The sequence below is a fragment of the Chlorocebus sabaeus genome, chromosome 10 (assembly GCF_047675955.1).
Source record: "Chlorocebus sabaeus isolate Y175 chromosome 10, mChlSab1.0.hap1, whole genome shotgun sequence".
Taxonomy (NCBI): Eukaryota; Metazoa; Chordata; class Mammalia; order Primates; family Cercopithecidae; genus Chlorocebus; species Chlorocebus sabaeus.
In genome coordinates this window covers 90,518,514-90,537,352 of record NC_132913.1, presented here as the reverse complement: position 1 = coordinate 90,537,352, position 18,839 = coordinate 90,518,514, and the positions used below count along the sequence as shown (strand labels likewise).

At 38.4% G+C, this 18,839-nt stretch overlaps 1 protein-coding gene across 5 annotated transcripts in view; it reads right to left on the bottom strand.

The window, feature by feature from the left end:
- Nucleotides 1-18,839, bottom strand: part of NBEAL1 (neurobeachin like 1) — a 212,748-nt gene that overhangs the window by 132,919 nt on the left and 60,990 nt on the right. For all 5 annotated transcript variants that reach the window (XM_038001729.2, XM_073019947.1, XM_073019948.1 and 2 more), the window contains 3 exons: nt 11,613-11,698; nt 6,000-6,306; nt 4,966-5,072 (listed from right to left, as the gene is read on the bottom strand). In XM_038001729.2, the coding sequence (XP_037857657.2) occupies nt 4,966-5,072; nt 6,000-6,306; nt 11,613-11,698 (500 nt within the window). The remainder of the gene's footprint in view (nt 1-4,965; nt 5,073-5,999; nt 6,307-11,612; nt 11,699-18,839) is intronic.

Genomic DNA, 18,839 nt, shown 5'->3' with positions numbered 1-18,839 from the left:
GGGTTCAAGTGATTCTCTTGCCTCAGCCTCCCGAATAGCTGGGATTATAGGAGCATGCCACCATGTCCGGCTAATTTTTATATTTTTAATAGAGACGGGGTTTTGCCGTGTTGGCCAGGCTGGTCTCGAACTCCTGACCTCAGGTGATCTGCCTGCCTCAGCCTCCAAAAGTACTGGGATTACAGGTGTGAGCCACCACGTCTGGCCTAAAGTAAGAATCTTGAACCATCCTTTCTTTTCTGTTCTCCTTACCCTGTTACCTACTGGACCAGATCTTTTGTCCTGAAAACTTGTCTCCTACTCTGCCCTCTTTTATATTCCCCTACTCCAGAAGAAACCTATTCACCCACACATATACATGGTTAATTCTTGGGGTATCTCTGCAATTCTTAAATAATTTATGCAAACATCCAGAAGAAGCTAGGGACTCTCCAACCCTAGTTCGCAGTCTCGCAAGTCAAGACCTTTTCTTGATGTGATTCATGTCAAATACTTAGGACTGCTGTATTTTGGATGGGTCGAACCTACTTAATCTTTAATCTTAAAGCAGACAGAAACAATTGGGGACCTTCCATGTAGAAAGCGGGGTCGGGAGGGCAAGAAAGGGAGTATGAATGCATATCCAAGTCACTCTGGAAATTTTATGGGGGTATAAGAAACTTAGGTCAAAGTGGTCACAAGATTGTTTAATAGGAGATAGAAGGATATAACTCCATGTTTACTGCTAGAAACCAAAGCTTTGTGTGAAATCTTGAATTTATGGAGAAAAAGGGAGAGTACCAGTGTGTTCTTTTCCTGATCCCTTCCCCTCATTCCTTAACTGCAGGAGACTGAGCTCCTTTGGGCTTTGGTGACCCCATCACTGAGGGGTTTATTTGACAGTTGATTTTGCTGTACTGGATACTTCCTTTCCCGTTTCCTAATCATTTTGCAATACACATGCTGACTCTTTTCCCTTCCCTCCTCCTTTCCCTGGAAAGATACAATGAATAAGTAAAGACTTATCGGTAGTGAAAAAAATTGTAATGAATCCTAATTTTCAAATTAATCATATTCCAATACATATCATAATAATTTAAAATTTGTAATGTAGTTATACATAAAAGAAGGGTAGTCTCCCATTGGAGTTTATCTTTTATAATACATGATGTAGCGTTCTAATACTTTTAAGCCTGAGTTTTAGATTCTAAAATACTGGCTATAAAGTAAAGATTAAAAGGGGAAGAGGAAAAGCATTTTTATGCCCCTTCTTTGGCAGAGAGTTGTGCAGCCAAGCAAATTTTTAAACAGAACACATTTTGCTTTTGATATTTATTCTGCTCCCCTATCCTAGCATAATTCTGTTGTGCTAGGCAACCAACCGCAAATTTAATCAATTCAATTTTGTTTATTAAGTTTCTACTCAGTGCCAAATACCCAATGATGGGAGAGAAGAGATTAAAGTCAGCCTGCTTGCCTTCAAATAGACCACAGTTGAGTATGAAACACAAAACGTTTGTCACCTCACAGACTTGTAAAAGATACTAATATGTATCCATCTAGACCCAGCAGCATCAGAAAATATTATGTATTGATTTTTTTAAAAGAGTAAAAAAGAAATTATTTCAAGTAGCTATAAAAGCATCAAGTAGATAGATTTAAAAAGCATGAATAAGAAAACATGAAGGGTTTAATAAGGGTCTTTGTAAGAAACGCTTAAGAGGCAGGCCTTGAGTCAGATGTCTTAGAGCCTTGTACAAGTCATGGTATGGATATTTTAAAATCACTAGAATTTTTCATAGTTTGGGAAAACATCTTAAGCAAAGGATTGATATGATAACATTGATGTATCAAAAAGATAGTTTTGGCTTCAGTGTAGAAGAGGATAAGGGTGAAAACGGGCTGGGCGCGGTAGTTCACGCCTGTAATCCCAGCACTTTGGGAGGCCAAGGTGGGTGAATCACGGGGTGTGGAGTTCCAGACAAGCCTGGCCAAGGTAGTGAAACCCCGTATCTACTAAAAATATGCAAATTAGCCGGGCGCGGTGGCAGGCACCTATAATCCCAGCTACTTGGGAGGCTGAGGCAGGAGAATTTCTTGAACCCGGGAGGTGGAGGTTCAGTGAGCAGAGACTGCGCCTGCACTCTAGCCTGGGCGACAGAGCAAGACTGTCTCAAAAAAAAGAGTGAAAAAGGAGAAAACAACAAAATGTTGCAATAATCTGGCAAAAAAATTAAAGCCTGAAATAAAGCAATGACAGTGGGAATAAAAGGCTGTATTTGAGAAATGTTTGAAAAATGAAATTGTCAACTTTGGTGACATAAGCAGATGTGGGAGATGAGAGATCAGGAAAAGTCGAGACTGATTTCCAAGTTTCTCCTTTGAGAAACTGGGTAGATAACGGTGCCTTTGACTTAAATTAAAAATATAGGAAAAGCAGGCTGGGCATGGTGGCTCACGCCTATAATCCCAGTGTTTCTAGGGGCTGAGGCAGGCTGATAACCTGAGGTCAGGAGTTCGAGACCAACCTGGTCAACATGGTGAAACCCCTTCTCTACTAAAAATACAAAAATTAGCCAGGCGTGGTGGCGGGCACCTGTAATCCCAGCTATTTGGGGAGCTGAGGCAGGAGAATCGCTTAAACCCAGTAGGCAGAGGTTGCAGTGAGCTGAGATCATACCACCACACTCCAGCCTGAGCAACTTAAGCAGCTGTAGGAATAAGAAAGGGGAGACAAAAGAGTAAGGGATGAACTGTTCCATTTTAGATGTGGCATATTTGAGATTTTTGAGAGACATTCAAGTGGAATTCCTCAACAGAGCTGAACTAACAGGAAGAAATTTGGGTATTATAGATGATATCGAAAGCCACACATCCAAAATGGAGACATCCAAAGGATAAGCAAATTAAGAAAGGTTGGAAAAAAGAGCCTAGAACCAAACAGGGAATGCCAGTATTTTTAGAAAGGGTAATATTCTAGAAAGACTAAAGAGTGGCCACAGTGATATACAGCAAAAAAGATGAATGTAGAAAAGATGAGTGTGTTGACATTTCAGAAACAAATTTTTTTTTAATGTTTCAAGAAGTCTGTTCTCTATATTTCATATTTTGGCATCAAAATTCTGTCTTGCTACAAAATATAATCGTACATTGTGCAAAATTCACTTACAAACATAATAAAGTTTCTACAAGTCTGCACTAACTTCCACAACCTCTGAACAACTGCAGAAAAGGTTGACACTGATAATGGAAAGGTTATCAAGTAATTAGTTGCTTCAAAATTCTGTCTGTATTAGTGTTATAATATGATTTTGAGCTATCAAAACCATATTTACAAAAGTATCCTATTGATATTATTCAGCTTGATGTGGGATCTTTTTCATTAATAGAAATACATATTTTTACATTAGGAAATATGGGAATTACCAGTGTTCATCTATGAGCAACAATTTTGGAATTAATTATTGTATGGGAGAATCAATATGCTATCAATGTTTCCATCTGCAATAAGTATGTATTACTTTAATTGTAATAAAAAATGTTATTTGACCCTGAAAGGTCACCAAATCATTTATGAATTTTATTTAAATTATGCAAAAATATCACATATTTGGAGAGAAGAATGGAAATAAACACCCAAAATCATCATTTGGGTCATTACATAGTGTAAAAGTTAGGAACAATGGTCATGAAGTCAAAAAGAACTAAACTGAAACTCTCACTCTGAAACTTCTTGCCTAATTTATAGTCATTATGAAGACAACATATATTTTGTGACCTCAAAAGAAAAGTGTCCGATACACAATTGGCACACAATAAATATTGGTTAAATAAATCATTTAATTAAAAAGCTATGTCTTGGCCAGGCGCGGTGGCTCACGCTTGTAATCCCAGCACTTTGGGATGCTGAGGTGGGTGGATCACGAGGTCAAGAGATGGAGACCATCCCAGCCAACATGGTGAAACCCCATCTCTACTACAGATACAAAAAATTAGCTGGGCATGGTGGTGTGTGCCTGTAATCTCAGCTACTCAGGAGGCTAAGGCAGGAGAATTGCTTGAACCCAGGAGGTGGAGGTTGCAGATTGCACCACTGCTCTCCAGCCTGGCAACAGGGTGAGACTCCATTTCAAAAAAAAAAAAAAGCTATTTCTTATACAAAAACATTATTCAGTGAATGACATACAATTTGAGTTGGAGTAATAGGTTTGCACCAAGCAATCCACATGTTATATATAATACTCCCTATAATCAGTGGCCTGTATTTATAGGATATGTAACTTGGGGTCTACAAACTGTGGTAGAAGACAGTGTTTCCATGAGAAACAACTGTTTTTCAAAGACTCGTCTTAGTACATTCAGACAAAAATAGAAGAGCTCCGAAGCAACTAATTACTTAAAGGGCCTCAAGGATATTTCTGGATGGAATGAAAATAATATACTTCATGAACTGAAATTCTTCCAATACAAAGAAATTCCAGTTTGACTACCTTTAAAGTATTTAGACACAATTACAAGTGAATTTTTTTTTTTTTTTGAGACGGAGTCTCGCTCTGGCGCCCAGGCTGGAGTGCAGTGGCCGGATCTCAGCTCACTGCAAGCTCCGCCTCCCGGGTTCAAGTCATTCTCCTGCCTCAGCCTCCCGAGTAGCTGGGACTACAGGCGCCCGCCACCTCGCCGGGCTAGTTTTTTGTATTTTTTAGTAGAGACGGGGTTTCACCGTGTTAGCCAGGATGGTCTCGATCTCCTGACCTCGTGATCCACCCGTCTCAGCCTCCCAAAGTGCTGGGATTACAGGCTTGAGCCACTGCGCCGGGCCCGAGTGATTTAATACTAGTTTCAATTCAAGATAAAACTTGGTTATGTAATTAAATGCAAACAGAGATTAAGTATAAAAATTAGTAAAAATATGTTCAAATGTGAATTAAAACAAAAACAAAAAATAGCTTCTTAAAATCAAAGACAACAACAATAATAGAAAAATACCTTGCAGTTCTGTAGCAGTCGTATGAGATGTTCAAAGCAATTGCTGTTAAGAAAAATGGCCTGAAGAACAGGCCTATCTGTACAATCTAACATGGCTGTGATGGTATCTAGGAAAATAAAAAGAAAATCATCCATGTAAAAGTGAAAATTTGGGATCATACAAACATTTACTCTAATCATTTTTCTTTTTAATTTTTAAAACAATTTTGATGTTCAGTATTTTTTAAATGACACTAACACACAAAAACATATAAAAGCATTTTTATGCCTTTAGAAGCTATACACCAAACCATTAATGTTCGTTATGAGTGGGTGGCAGGATATAAAGAATTTTCTTTTTACTATCTGAATTTCCTAGTTTAGTGCTAATTAAAACATTTTATTTCTATAAGGAACTATCAGTTAACAATATTTATATTTAACAACCTTACATAGGAATACAATAAGAAATCATAATATATTGGTGAAGGAGCTTGCAGAGCAGAGAGACAGAGATAAATAAGCAGAATGACACAAAACAACCAACACAAAGAGAAGAGAAGAGAAACACAAACACACAAACACACACACACACACACACACAGGCTCTGAGGAAAAAAAGAAACAAAAACAGAGGCCCTCTAGAGAAAGGGCAGATTTTTGAAGTGACCTCTACAGAGATGTTATAGAGGCACATACAAAGTTGATTGTATGGGACTCTTTACCATAGGTTACTACAAATGGTGCTTTCTGAAAATTTACTTTTCCTAGAATTTCAAAGTCATAGCTAATTTTCTTTTTAACAATGATGCATTTAGGAGATTACACTGTCAAAACAATATAGAGACTTGACTTTGTTATTGTTAAAGCAAAGAGGCTGTAACAAACACATCAATTCTATATAAATTATTTTGAAGTCAAAGTCTAAGCATTCACATGATATCTGAATTAAACAATCAATGCTTTCCATACAACGGCCTTGTATTTCAAGAGAAAGTGGTAGATATGAAAATTAAAAACAGACTCAGAAAAAGTTGTCATTATGTAATACTTACTCAGCATTTTGATCTGTAGAGCAATAAATCGGTTTTCCCACTGTCTGGACCTTCTTTGATTAGGTAAAGCTGAATGATCTGAATTTAGCAATTTAAAATAGTTCTCCAGAATAGTACTGGTTTCCACTTGACGCTGATCAGAATTGCTACTGAGAAGGATATGTACCACTTCCGTAAGGCACTTCAGAGTTAGTTCTGCCTTTCTACCCACTTCTTCAGGATCTCCATCCTCCCAGGAATCACAATCTGCCAAAACTCGCATAAGAACTTCCATAGTGGCTGGAGAAATTGCTTGCAAAGCATTCTTCTGAAATATTAGAGACAATAAAAATGAAAACTAAACCTAATGAAGAGTTCTGTATGTTTGCAACAATGAGAATTTAATACATCTGCAGGCAACCTTTTCTTTTAATAAATAAACACATAAAAATTTGTAACAGATACTCTAATAGACACTGCTAGTGGTTCATACATATTAAATCTTCCCTTCCTCTCAGAAAACTCACTTTACACTCTCTCTTGTGGCTAAGGGTAGCCATGTGATATAGTTCTGGTTAAGGACATATGGTAGTAGCCTATGAAGAGGGTATCACTTTATAAATAAAAAGGGAAGGACCCTTTGCCCTTGGGCCTTTCACCTTTTCCTGTCTAGAATGTAGACATAATGCTTGCAGCCACCTTTATATCATGAAGAAGTAAGTACAAGATTAAAGTAGCAGGCTACAGAAAGAATAGGAATATTGAAGGACCTCAGTCCTTGATGTTCTTATTGAGTTACTGTACCAGCCCAGAATTGCCTAAACCTGGATTTCTTAGGCAAAATGAAACAAATAAAAAACAACCTCAAATCGATTAAGTGTCTCTCAGGTTTTCAGGTTGGTTACAGAAAATCTATCACAACTGATTTAAATATATAAGATGACTGGTTTGGTTTTGATTCTACAAACATATTTCTGAAATTCCATACACTAAGTAATTGGTAGCTATATGTCAAGGTGACCAGAAAAACACAGAAATAAACAATATGTATTGCCCTAAATTGTCAAATTACGACATAATGAAACAGAACATAGTTATGCAAAATTATCTGAAATAGCACTTAAGCCATAAGGACTGTTTTCATCAATAATTATCAATATAATACATAATATCAACAACAATAATTGCTACTATGGAAGAAACTGCTAATGGCCCACCCAACATTCAATCTCCTTTACCTTCCTGATTCAGAGAAACTGATGTTTTCCTGGACACATGGTCACCCAGAATAAATTCACATTTCCTAGCCTCCCCTGCTGCTAAGGAGGCCAAGGAAGCAAGTTATATTACATTTTTTATGTGGACATGTTTTCCTTCTCCAGTCATATGACCAAGTTTGGCAAATTAGATCAAAAGACAGGGAGTGTCAGCTTTTCAGTACCTCTTTATTTTGTTTTTTATTTTTTCAGACAAGGTCTTCCTCTGTCACCCACGTTGAAATACAGTGACATGATCACGGTTCACTGCAGCCTCAACTATCCAGGCTCAAGTGATCCTCCTGCCTTGGCCTCCTGAGTAGCTGGGACCACAGGTGTGCACCATCATACCTGACTAATTAAAAACAAAACTTTTTTATAGAGACAGGGTCTCCCTGTATTGCCCATGCTCGTCTTGAACTCTGGGGCTCAAGAGATCCTGCCACCTTGGCCTCCCAAAGTTCTGGGATTGTAGGAGTAATCCACCATGCCCAGCCTCAGTATCTCTTTAAAAGATACTTGACACATGCCGTTTGCATCCTTCTTCTTTACCCCCTCTATCTTAGAGCCCCAAATGTGAACATAATGGCCAGAACTCTAGAAGCTATCTTGCAGCATGAAACAGAATAGTAAGCATGACCGATTGACATTCAAAAGAAAACTGAGTCCCTGAAGATCTTAGAGGCACCAAATTAACTCTGAATTGTTTATTACTTTGTTTTTAATTAGAAAACTTAAGCTGTTTTAATTTTATTAACTGCTACATACAGCAAATCACAGATCTAACTGATAAAACTGTTATTTACTTACTTTTTAAAAGTACAAATACTTTAAGTGCTGTATATATATTATGTCACTTAGTCCTTAAAAATACCCCATAAATGTTACTATTTCTGTATTATAAATTAATAAACTAAAACATATGTAATTAGTTTATCCAAGGTCACACAACTAGTTAGAGATGTACACTCAAACCTAGGCCAGTCTGGCTCCAAAATCTTTGTTTTTAACATAACACAAAACAGAACAGGTTTCAAATACGCCAATGGGAAGCCCAGATATGATGCTTTGGGAAAGGAAACCAGTAATCAGACTTTGATTTTTCTGATCTTTATGACATCATGACCATTCTTTAGCTTTTATATATTCAATTCATCTAAACACCCTTGTACTAATGCCATATTCAACAAACAACTTTCCAACTTTGATATAAATCCCACTATAGCTATGCCTAGATCACAAGGATTTTTGGTACATAAAATAATAAATTGGACTTCCAGTATCTACTTGATTTTAGTGTTAGGTTTCATTATGGAAGTCTCTTGGGGCTTGACTACCCCTAGGCACTAACAAGAACAAGTCTCTGTGTTTTCAAAAAGAGAAGGCAATCCAATCAATTTCTACATTAGTCATAACAATGCCACTTCCATTTTCATTCCTGTATACTTATTCACTTTTTCACTGTAGTAGAGAAATGATAGAAATGGGGAGATAATGACCCAAACGAAGGAAATCAGCTAATACTGGAATGTAATTAAGCAAACTTACACTGAAAAACAAGATTCTGGTCACCACCCCTCTCACTACAAGGAGACTCTTTTCTTCTACTAGGGGGAAGAGGAGAAGGTCAAACAGTCCACCTGGAAACCTAACTAGGGACTCTGGCTAGGTGCCAAAAATTAAAAAGGACAGGACAAATAAAACTAAGAAATGGAAATTTCAGTAGTGCTCTGGAGGCTAACAAGGTACAAGGATAAAAAGGATAAATATATTTTTTTAAAAAGGTCATTGAGCGTAAGGGCCATTCAATGAAAAAAAGAAAATGATAATACAGAGAGAAAACAAAACAGAGCAAAAACAAGGAGGAAAGGGGAATTGCATCAGTACCAACAGACAGGAAACTCTTTTTTTATTTTTTACTTTTTGGAGACGGAGCACGATCTCGGCTCACTGCAAGCTCTGCCTCCTGGGTTCACACCATTCTCCTGCCTCAGCCTCCCGAGTAGCAGGGACTACAGGCGCCCGCCACCATGCCTGGCTAAATTTTTTTTGTATTTTTAGTAGAGACAGGGTTTCACTGTGTTAGCCAGAATGGTCTTGATCTCCTGAATGTAGACAAGGATTTCCTCCTAAATGCCCAAAATAATAAGGTAATATGCCTAGTATATTATTGGCATAATTTTGTATTTTAAATAACATTTACTTAAGTTTTAAAAAATACAGGTTTCTAAGTTTTTAAAATTATAATTTAAATATGTAATTTGGTTCAACAATATTAAGAACATAGTACACTGATGTTAGTAAGAGAATGTTTAATGTGAAAGAAAAAACTGGTAGTTAAAAAAGAGAAGATAAAAACTTTTGGCCGGGCGCGGTGGCTCAAGCCTGTAATCCCAGCACTTTGGGAGGCCCAGGCGGGCGGATCACGAGGTCAGGCGATCAAGACCATCCTGGCTAACACGGTGAAACCCTCTCTACTAAAAAGTACAAAAAAACTAGCCGGGTGAGGTGGCGGGCACCTGTAGTCCCAGCTACTCGGGAGGCTGAGGCAGGAGAATGGCGTAAACCCGGGAGGCAGAGCTTGCAGTGAGCCAAGATCCGGCCACTGCACTCCAGCCTGGGCGACAGAGCGAGACTCCGTCTCAAAAAAAAAACTTTCGACCTAAAATAGAGAAAGAAACAGAGGGATAGAGGGAGGGAATTATGGAGATCTATAAACTTGGATGGAAAAAAAACAGGTATCTTAATTTCTACTAATCTCTAACTAAAGTTGAGTATTTCCTTCAAATTTAAATGTAAGCAACAAAAGCACAGTAATAGAAATAATACTTGTGATTTTGTTGGTTAGGCACAGTTGACTCACACCTGTGATCCCAGCACTTTGGGAGTCTGAAGTGGGCAGGTTGCTTGAGCTAGGAATTGCTCAACCTGGGCAACATGGCAAAAGAGTGTCTTTACAAAAATACAAAAATTAGCTGGGTGTGGTAGCATGTGCCTGTAGTCCCAGCTCCTTAGGAGGCTGAAGTGGGAGAACTGACTGAGCCAGGAGGTCAAGGCTGCAGTGAGCCATGATAGAGCCACTGCACTCCACTCTGGGCAGCAGAACAAAACCCTGTCTCAAAACAACAACAACAAACAAAACAAAACAAACTTGTGATTTTGTCATCAGTAAAAATTTTATGCATTTTCATTTATTATAGCTGTTACAGTCTCTCAAAATATCATTTATGCTAATTTCTTCTTGGAAGTTACATTAGTTTCTAGACTTGCTGTTATAGCTTTTTTAATTTAATGTATTATAAAGAAGCACATATTGCTATGTCACAGATTTGTTTTATAATATTTTAGTAACTGCATTTCAGTATAATTGGTTTCCTTTATTTGAGGCATTTAAAACATTCTGACAAAGGGCTTTATCAGATTGCCAAAGGGATGTGTGGTATAAAAAGTACAACAAGTGTTAGGAACCTCTGATCTAAACTGTGTGGTTTAAGAAAACACATGTATAAGAATGTACTTTCTGAACTATAATCCTTTTGTCAACTAGAATTTATATTCAAAGTTTATGACAGTGGTCGGGCATGGGGGACTCACGCCTGTAATTCCAGCACTCGGCGAGGCCGAGGTGGGCAGATCACTTGAGCCCAGCAGTTCAAGACCAGCCTGGGTAATATGCAAAAATCTCATGTTTGCTAAAAATACAAAAATTAGTTGGGCATGGTGGTGTGTGCCTGTAGCCCCAGCTACTTGGGAGGCTGAAGTGGGAGGATCGCTTGAACCTGGGAGGCAGAGGTTGCATTGAGCCAATAATCGCACCTCTGCACTCCAGCCTGGGAAACACAATGAGATCCCATTTCAAAAAACAAAAACAGAAAAGTTTATGACAGCACTTAGATGCTTACCTTAAAAAAAAACAAAAACTAGAAATTCTTTTCTGTAAATATCACTACTTGGATTTGTTGAAAAAAATATATAAACTTACAAAAATACATTCAGTATTATAGGTACAGGAGAGTGAATAAATTGGTGTCTTTAGAAACCAAACTACGAGACTTTGATTTCATCAAGTGGACTGAAGAGGCTGACTTCCTCTATCATCTGAAATAAAAACTAGTGCTTGAAAAGCTAACATAAATAAGAACTTACAATACCAAAAATTGTTAAATTTGTTTATTTATTCAGTAATTTTATTGTCAGTGCTAAATATTACTTAGGTTTTTTGGAAAATAAAAGAAGCAGATTAGTTACAATATATAAGTTCAATATTTGTATGGTGAATGAAATTATAAAAAGACAAAGAACATACTGAACAATCCATGGAAAGCTTTTTGCACTGTTAATTATCATTGTATATATTAAATTTCAGCACTTTCCTTACCTGCCCACCGGCTACAATGGCTCCAAAAAGATGCAATAAGCAACATTTAAGACTTTCCTTGAGATGTTCACTTTCCTGAAAACATTCTGTAAATATAACACACACATAAATAAATAAGATTTGTCTTTCACAATATGATTTATCTCTAAGAAATGTCTGATGCAAATGCGAAGAACTACTTGTGAAAAGGCTAATCTGTGTTAAAAGCCAAGGTTGATATGCATTTTGTCTTAGGAAAAGAAAAGAGAAGTCATCTACCAGATAGCATTTTAGGTATTCACGTCGTCTCACTGAGTTCTCATAATTCTCCATATAAGGATGATATTTGGCCCCATTTATCAATGAGCAAAAGGAAGGTCAGAAGTTAGTATCTTGCCTGAAGTCACATGACTACTAACTGACAGGGCTAGAAACTAACTCAAACCTGGCATAAAATTAGACGTCTTTTTTTTTTTCCTTTGAGATGGAGTCTCACTGTATTGCCCAGGCTAGAGTGCAGTGGTGCGATCTCAGGACACTGCGATCTCTGCCTCCCAGGTTCAAGCAATTCTCCTGCCTCAGCCTCTGGAGTAGCTGGGATTACAGGTGCCTGCCATCACACCCAGCTAATTTTTGTATTTTTAGTAGAGACGGTGTTTCGTCATGTTGGCCAGGCTGATGTCGGACTCCTGACCTCAGGTGATCTTCCCGCCTTAGCCTCCCAAAGTGCTGGGGTTACAGGTGTGAGCCACTGCGCCCAGCCTAGACGTCTCTTTACTAAGACTATCAGACCTCTCATTAGTAAAAATTGACCATAACTAGTCCACTACAGAATGAAAGAGTTGGACAAAAAGATTTCCTGAGTCCACTCCAGGGCTAATGTTCTAAAATTCTGGTACCAATAGTAAGCTTTCTTTTAAAAGTATAAATTATTTTATTTTATTTTATTTTTTAAAAAACAGGCTATACATGCATACAACAAAGAAAAAGCAGCATAAAGACCTGACAAGGGGCTGGGCGCAGTGGCTCATGACTGTAATCCCAGCACTTTGGGAGGCCAAGGCATGCAGATCACAAGGTCAGGAGAGCGAGACCATCCTGACCAACATGGAGAAAATTCGTCTCTACTAAAAATACAAAAAAATTAGCTGGGTGTGGTGGTGCATGCCTGTAATCCCAGCTACTCAGGAGGCTGAGGCAGGAGAATTACTTGAACCTGGGAGGCGGAGGTTGCAGTGAGCTGAGATCACGCCATTGCACTCCAGCCTGGGCAACAAGAGCGAAACTGTCTCAAAAAACAAAACAAAACAAAACAAAACAAAACAAAACAAAAACAAACAAATCTGACAAGGAAATATAAGTTTCCCTCTAATCTATTCCTCAACCCACAACACCTTGCACACCTGTAATCCCAGCACTCTGGGAGGCCGAGGCGGGTGGATCACCTGAGGTCAGGAGTTCAAGACCAGCCTGGCCAACATGGTGAAACCTCGTCTCTACTAAAATTGCAAAAATTAGCCAGGTGTGGTGGCGGGCACCTGTAATCCCAGCTACTCAGGAGGCTGAGGCAGGAGAATCTCTTGAACCCAGGAGGCAGAGGTTGCAGTGAGCTGAAATTGTGCCACTGTACTCCAGCCTGGGTGACAGAGCAACACTTCACCTCCAAAAAAAAAAAAAAAGTACATAGTACATATATATACTCCTGCATCAATTTTTTTTGCTTTTTAACTTAATACATTCTGGATATTACTATATCTTTCTACTTTTTTTTTTTTTTTTTTTTGAGACAGGGTCTTACTTTATTGCCCAGGCTAGAGGGCAATCACAGCTCACTGCATCCTTGGCTGCCTGGGCTCATGTGATTCTTCCATCTCAGCCTCCCAGGTAGCTGGGACTACAGGCACACGCTACCATGACCATCTAATTTTTTGTATTTTTGTGTAGAGACAGGGTTTTGCAATGTTGTCCAGGCTGGTCTCAAACTCCTGGGCTCAGGTGATCTGCCCACCTCAGCCTCCCAAAGTGCTGGGAGTACAAGGGTAAGCCATTGTGTCCAGCCTGGACATTATTACATCTTAACAGATATATCTGCCTCATTCATTTTTTGTAATGACTAGAGGCATACACCACTACAATGTGTTACCTTCACTTAACCAGTTCTCTCTTGATAAATTGCTATGCTTTTTATCCCCTTTCTTTTGATGCTGTTATGAACATCCTTTTGCATACGTCATTACACACTGGGACAAGACTGTAACAATAAAATTATTTCCAATAACAAATGTTACCAAAAAGAAACAGCTTTGAGGTAACCTGGATAGAAACTTAAAATTAAAAAATTAAGAAGTTCCAGCTATACCAGAATAACTGGTACTACACATGGCTTTCAGCTATAAACAACTAGAAAACTGGAGAAAATCAGTTCCAGAAACTGGGTCACAGAACTGTGATACACACAAGAAGGAAAACAAAGTAAGCACAAGGATCACACAGATTCCTGTTTGGAGACACTTTCCAAACTACTACATGGAAAGGAGGAACCTTAAAAGAACACAGTCATTTGTTGAGTTTAGGAGACAGAAATCAAAGTTCAGAGAGGCCTAGGCAACTGGAATTTGTAAAGCAGAGTACTGGAGTGGAGGAAGCTATATAGAGAAAGTGCTCCAGAAATATGCACAGGGCTCACTTTGTGTCTCAGTGTCTCTCCTCACACAATAGTGTGATATCCCACAAGATCGGCAAAAAACTACAAAGAAACTGTAAGCTGAGTAATTCTCTGATTTTACACAGAGCTAGAAGATGACAGAGTTCCATTCATCCACAGTGGACACACAGAAAGATAATACATAAAAAGGACATAAAAACATATACCATTGCAAATTCTCATCATAAGATTGCTGGGTGGCTATATTAGTATATGACAAAGTAGGCAAGAAATCTAATCAAGGCAAGGAATGTTATTCATGATGAAAAGTGGAACTCAATAAATTTAAATAAGAAAATACAACTCAATGAGTTTGTTTATTGAAGTCATAAAGAGTATTTTCTCTTGCCATAATGGAAATATATTAGAAAGTAATGAAAAAAAACATTATCTGGAGACCCTTTTCATGAAAATGGCATTAAAAGAAAGGTGGTCCCTGCCCCTCCCAAAGCCAAAGCCAAAGCCAAGGTTATGAAGGCCAAGAAGGCAGGGCTAAAAGGCATCCACCCCAACCCCCACACACATATAATCTGCACATCACCACCTTTTGGTGGCCCAAAACACCATGGTTCCAAAGGCAGCCCAAACAGCCTCAGAGGAACACTCGGAGAAGATACAAACTTGACTACTATGCCAGCACCAAAATCCCTTTAAGCCACTAAGTCAGCCATGAAAAAGATGACAGCAAAACACTTGTGTTCACTGTAGATATCAAGGCCAACAACTCATCAGACAGGCCACGAAGAAGTTCTATGACAATGATGTGGCCAAGGTCTACACCCTGATCAGGCCTGCTGGAGAGAAGGCATATGTTAGACTGCCTCCGGACTATGAGGCTTTTGATATTGCCTACACAACCGGGATCATCTAAACTGAGTCCATCAGGTTAATTCCAAATATACACTTTTTTTACCATAAAGAAAAAAAGGGCTGGGGGTGGAGGCTCATGTCTGTAATCCTAGCACTTTGGGAGGCTGAGGTGGGTGGATCACTTGAGGCCAGGAATTGGAGACCAGCCTGGCCAACATGGTGAAACCTCATATTTACTAAAAATACAAAAATCAGCTGGGTGTGATGGTGGGCACCTGTAATCCCAGCTACTCGAGAGGTTGAGACATAAGAATCGCTTGAACCCAGGAGGCGGAGTCTGCAGTAAGCCAAGATCGTGCCACTGGACCACTCCAGCCTGGGTGACAGTGTCAGAACCTATGTCAAAAAATAAAAATAAAAAAAGAAAGAAAGAAAGAAAAAAGGATCTGGAAACTCCCCAAACACTTGCAGATTAAACAATACATTCCTTTTCATTTTATTAATTTAATCTTTTTAAATTGACAAATACAAATTGCATACATTTATGATGAACATGGTATTTTGAAATATGTATACATTGTGACTAAATCAAACTAACATATACATTACCTCACATAACTTTTTTTGTGGTAACCTCTCTCTTAGCTACTCTTAGTCATTTTCAAGTATACAAGGCATTGTTACTAACTACATTCACAATGTTACGTAGTAGCTCTCTTGAATTTATTCTTCCTAACTGAAATTTTGTATCCTTTGACCAACATTTCCCGAATTTGAAAATATTTTAAACCAAATGAAGAAAAAATTGTTTTAATTAAACAAAATTAAAACAAACATATCAAAATCTGTGGGGCACAACTAAAGTAATGATTCATGTTCATTCTAGAAAAAAGGTCTAAATAAAGATCTAATTAAAGATTGAACTTTCACCCTAAGAAGCTAGAAAAAGAAGAGCAATTAAGAGGGAGTTAATATTAAAAATAATAGAAAAAATCGTGAAAAAGGAAACGAATAAACAATAGAGGAAAATCAATGAAATCAAAAGCTAGTTCACTGGAAAGATCAATATAATCTTTTAAGAGACAGGGTCTCACTATGTTGCCCAGGCTGGAATGCAGTGGCTATTCATAGGCACAATCATAGTGCACTACAGCCCCAAACCTCTGGGCTAAGGTGATCCTCCTGCCTCAGTCTCCTAAGTAGCCAGGACTACAGGCATGTGCCAGGATCAATATAATTTAAAAACTTCTAGCTAGACCAATCAAGAAAAAAGAAGACAGAAAAATGTAAATTATCAATGTCAGGAATGCAGGAGGAGACATCAATCTAGATTCTATAGATTTAGGAAGGATACATGAAGAAATACTATGAACAACTTTATGCCAATAAATTCAATAATACAGTTGAAAAACACAAATTCCTTGGAAGACATTAATTACAAAAACAAACACAAGAAGAAATCGAAAATTTGAGTAGCCCTTTATCTAGTAAATAAATTTGCTCCATAATTTAAAACCTTTTCACATTGGGCACAACAGTACATGCCCATAGTCCCAGCTACTCAGGAGGCGGAGGTGGGAGGATCACTTGAGCCCAGGAATTCAAGACGAGCCTGAGCAATACAGCAAGATTCTGTCTCAATGAAAAACAAAACAAAACCTTTCCACAAGGTAATCTCTAGGTCCAGATCTGCTGGTGAGTGTTAAGAAAATCATAATAGCATTCTCAAACCAACTCTCACAGAAAATAGAGGAAAACAGAACCCTGCCTAACTCATTTAATATGACCAGTATTGTTGTTTGAGCCACCAAATCAATCGTATTTTGTTATACCAGCCCAAGTAGACTAAGGCAGATTTTGTTACAAAGAAATAGAGTGCTACTACAACAAAGACCTAAGAATACAGAAGCAGCTTTAGAACTGGGTAATGGGTAGAAGCTGTAAGAGTTTTGAGGTGCATGCTGGAAATAGGGACCTTCAGGGCAATTCTGTTGAGCTCTCAAACATAAATAAGGAGCATGTTATTAAAAACTACTGGAAAGGCGATCCTTATTAAAAAGTGGCAAAGAACTTGGCTGAACTGTGCTCTAGTGTTTTGTGGAAGGTAGAATGTGCAGTAAGCAATGAAACTGGGTATTTAGCTAAGGGGATTTCTAAGTAAAGTGTTGAAGGAGCAGCTTAATTTCTCCTTCTGACTGCTTATAGTTACAATGTGAGAAGAGAGAAATAAACTGAAGAAGAAACTGTTAAACACAAAAGAACCAGAAGTTGAGATTTAGAAAATTCGCAGCCTATCCAAATTACAAAAAACAAACAAACAAACAAACAAGAAAGCTTATTCTAAAGAAAACACTGAGGGTGTGACTGATAAACAGACCATGGGTATAACTAGTGGACTTAATCAGCCAGCTCAGCGAGGCCAGGAATGGATATGGGATTATACCAGAAAAGGCACTACCATTTTGAACTAAAGGGGACAGAGAAAGTGGGAAGGAATGAAGGTAGACTGTTGGACTTCTTGGATTCTATAGACCAGACCATAAAGCTATTCGGTTTGAATGTGTGATAAGAAAAACTCTGAAAGCAATTCAAAGATTATGAGGGCTGCCACTCCCACCAAAGACCCAGGAGGCAAGGCTGTTTCCTCTTCCTTGGTTTCAAAGGGTAGGACCACAGGTCAGGTTTCAGTGGGCCAGGATGACCTACCCAGTGCCTCAATGGTGGGGCTGCCCTCACAGACAGCACTATGGGTGGGGCCCTTGCAGAGACCTGGGGTGGGGGTGACACTGGCAACCCAGTGCGCATGGAGTACACAGTATCAACCAAAGAGGGCTATTCTCAAGCTTTAATGCCTAATAGAATTTACCCTAGTAGGTTTTAGGCTCACCTGAGACCTGCCACCCCTTTATTCCTTCCACTGTCTCCCTTTTGGAATGGGAATATGTATCCTATACCTGTTCCAACATTGTATTCTGGTTACATATAACTTATTTCTTTTCACAGGTTTATAGCTGGAAAGGGATTTTGAGTCAGGATGAATTGTAACTTCAGTCTAACCAGTAATAGATTTAGAAATTAAGATAAGATTTTGAACTTTAGACTTACAGAGTTGAGGTGAGAATAAGTTAAGACATTTAGGGCTGTTGGGGTAAAATGGATGTATTCTGTATGTGATAAGTACATGAATTGGGCAGGGGTACAAGGACCGAGTGGTATAGAGTGAACTGTGTACCTCCAAAATTAGTATGTGGAAGCCCTAACACCTCCCCTATGTGACTGTATTGCAGATAGAGCCTTTAAATAAGTGATTAAAGTTAAATGAGGTCATAAAAGTAGAGCCTTGATCAAAGAGAACTAGTGCCTTTATAAGAAGAGGAAGAGACAACAGTCTTTTTCCAACATGTGAGGACACAGCAAGAAGGTGACTATCTGCAAGCCACAAAGTCAGATCTCACCAGAAAATAAAACCTGCTGGACGTTCCAATCTCCAGAACTATGAGAAATAAATTTCTGTTATTTAAGCTACCCAGTCTACAGTATTTTGTTATGACAATCAAAGCAGACTAAGACAAAAACCATACAAGACATATAAGGGAAAAAATCCTAGAAACCCTTACTGTTCTTGAACAGAGATACAAAATTTTTAAACAAAAAATCAATCAAATGCAGTAGTACATAAAAAGGATAATATACTATAATCCTAGCACTTTAGAAGACTGAGGAAGGAGGATTAC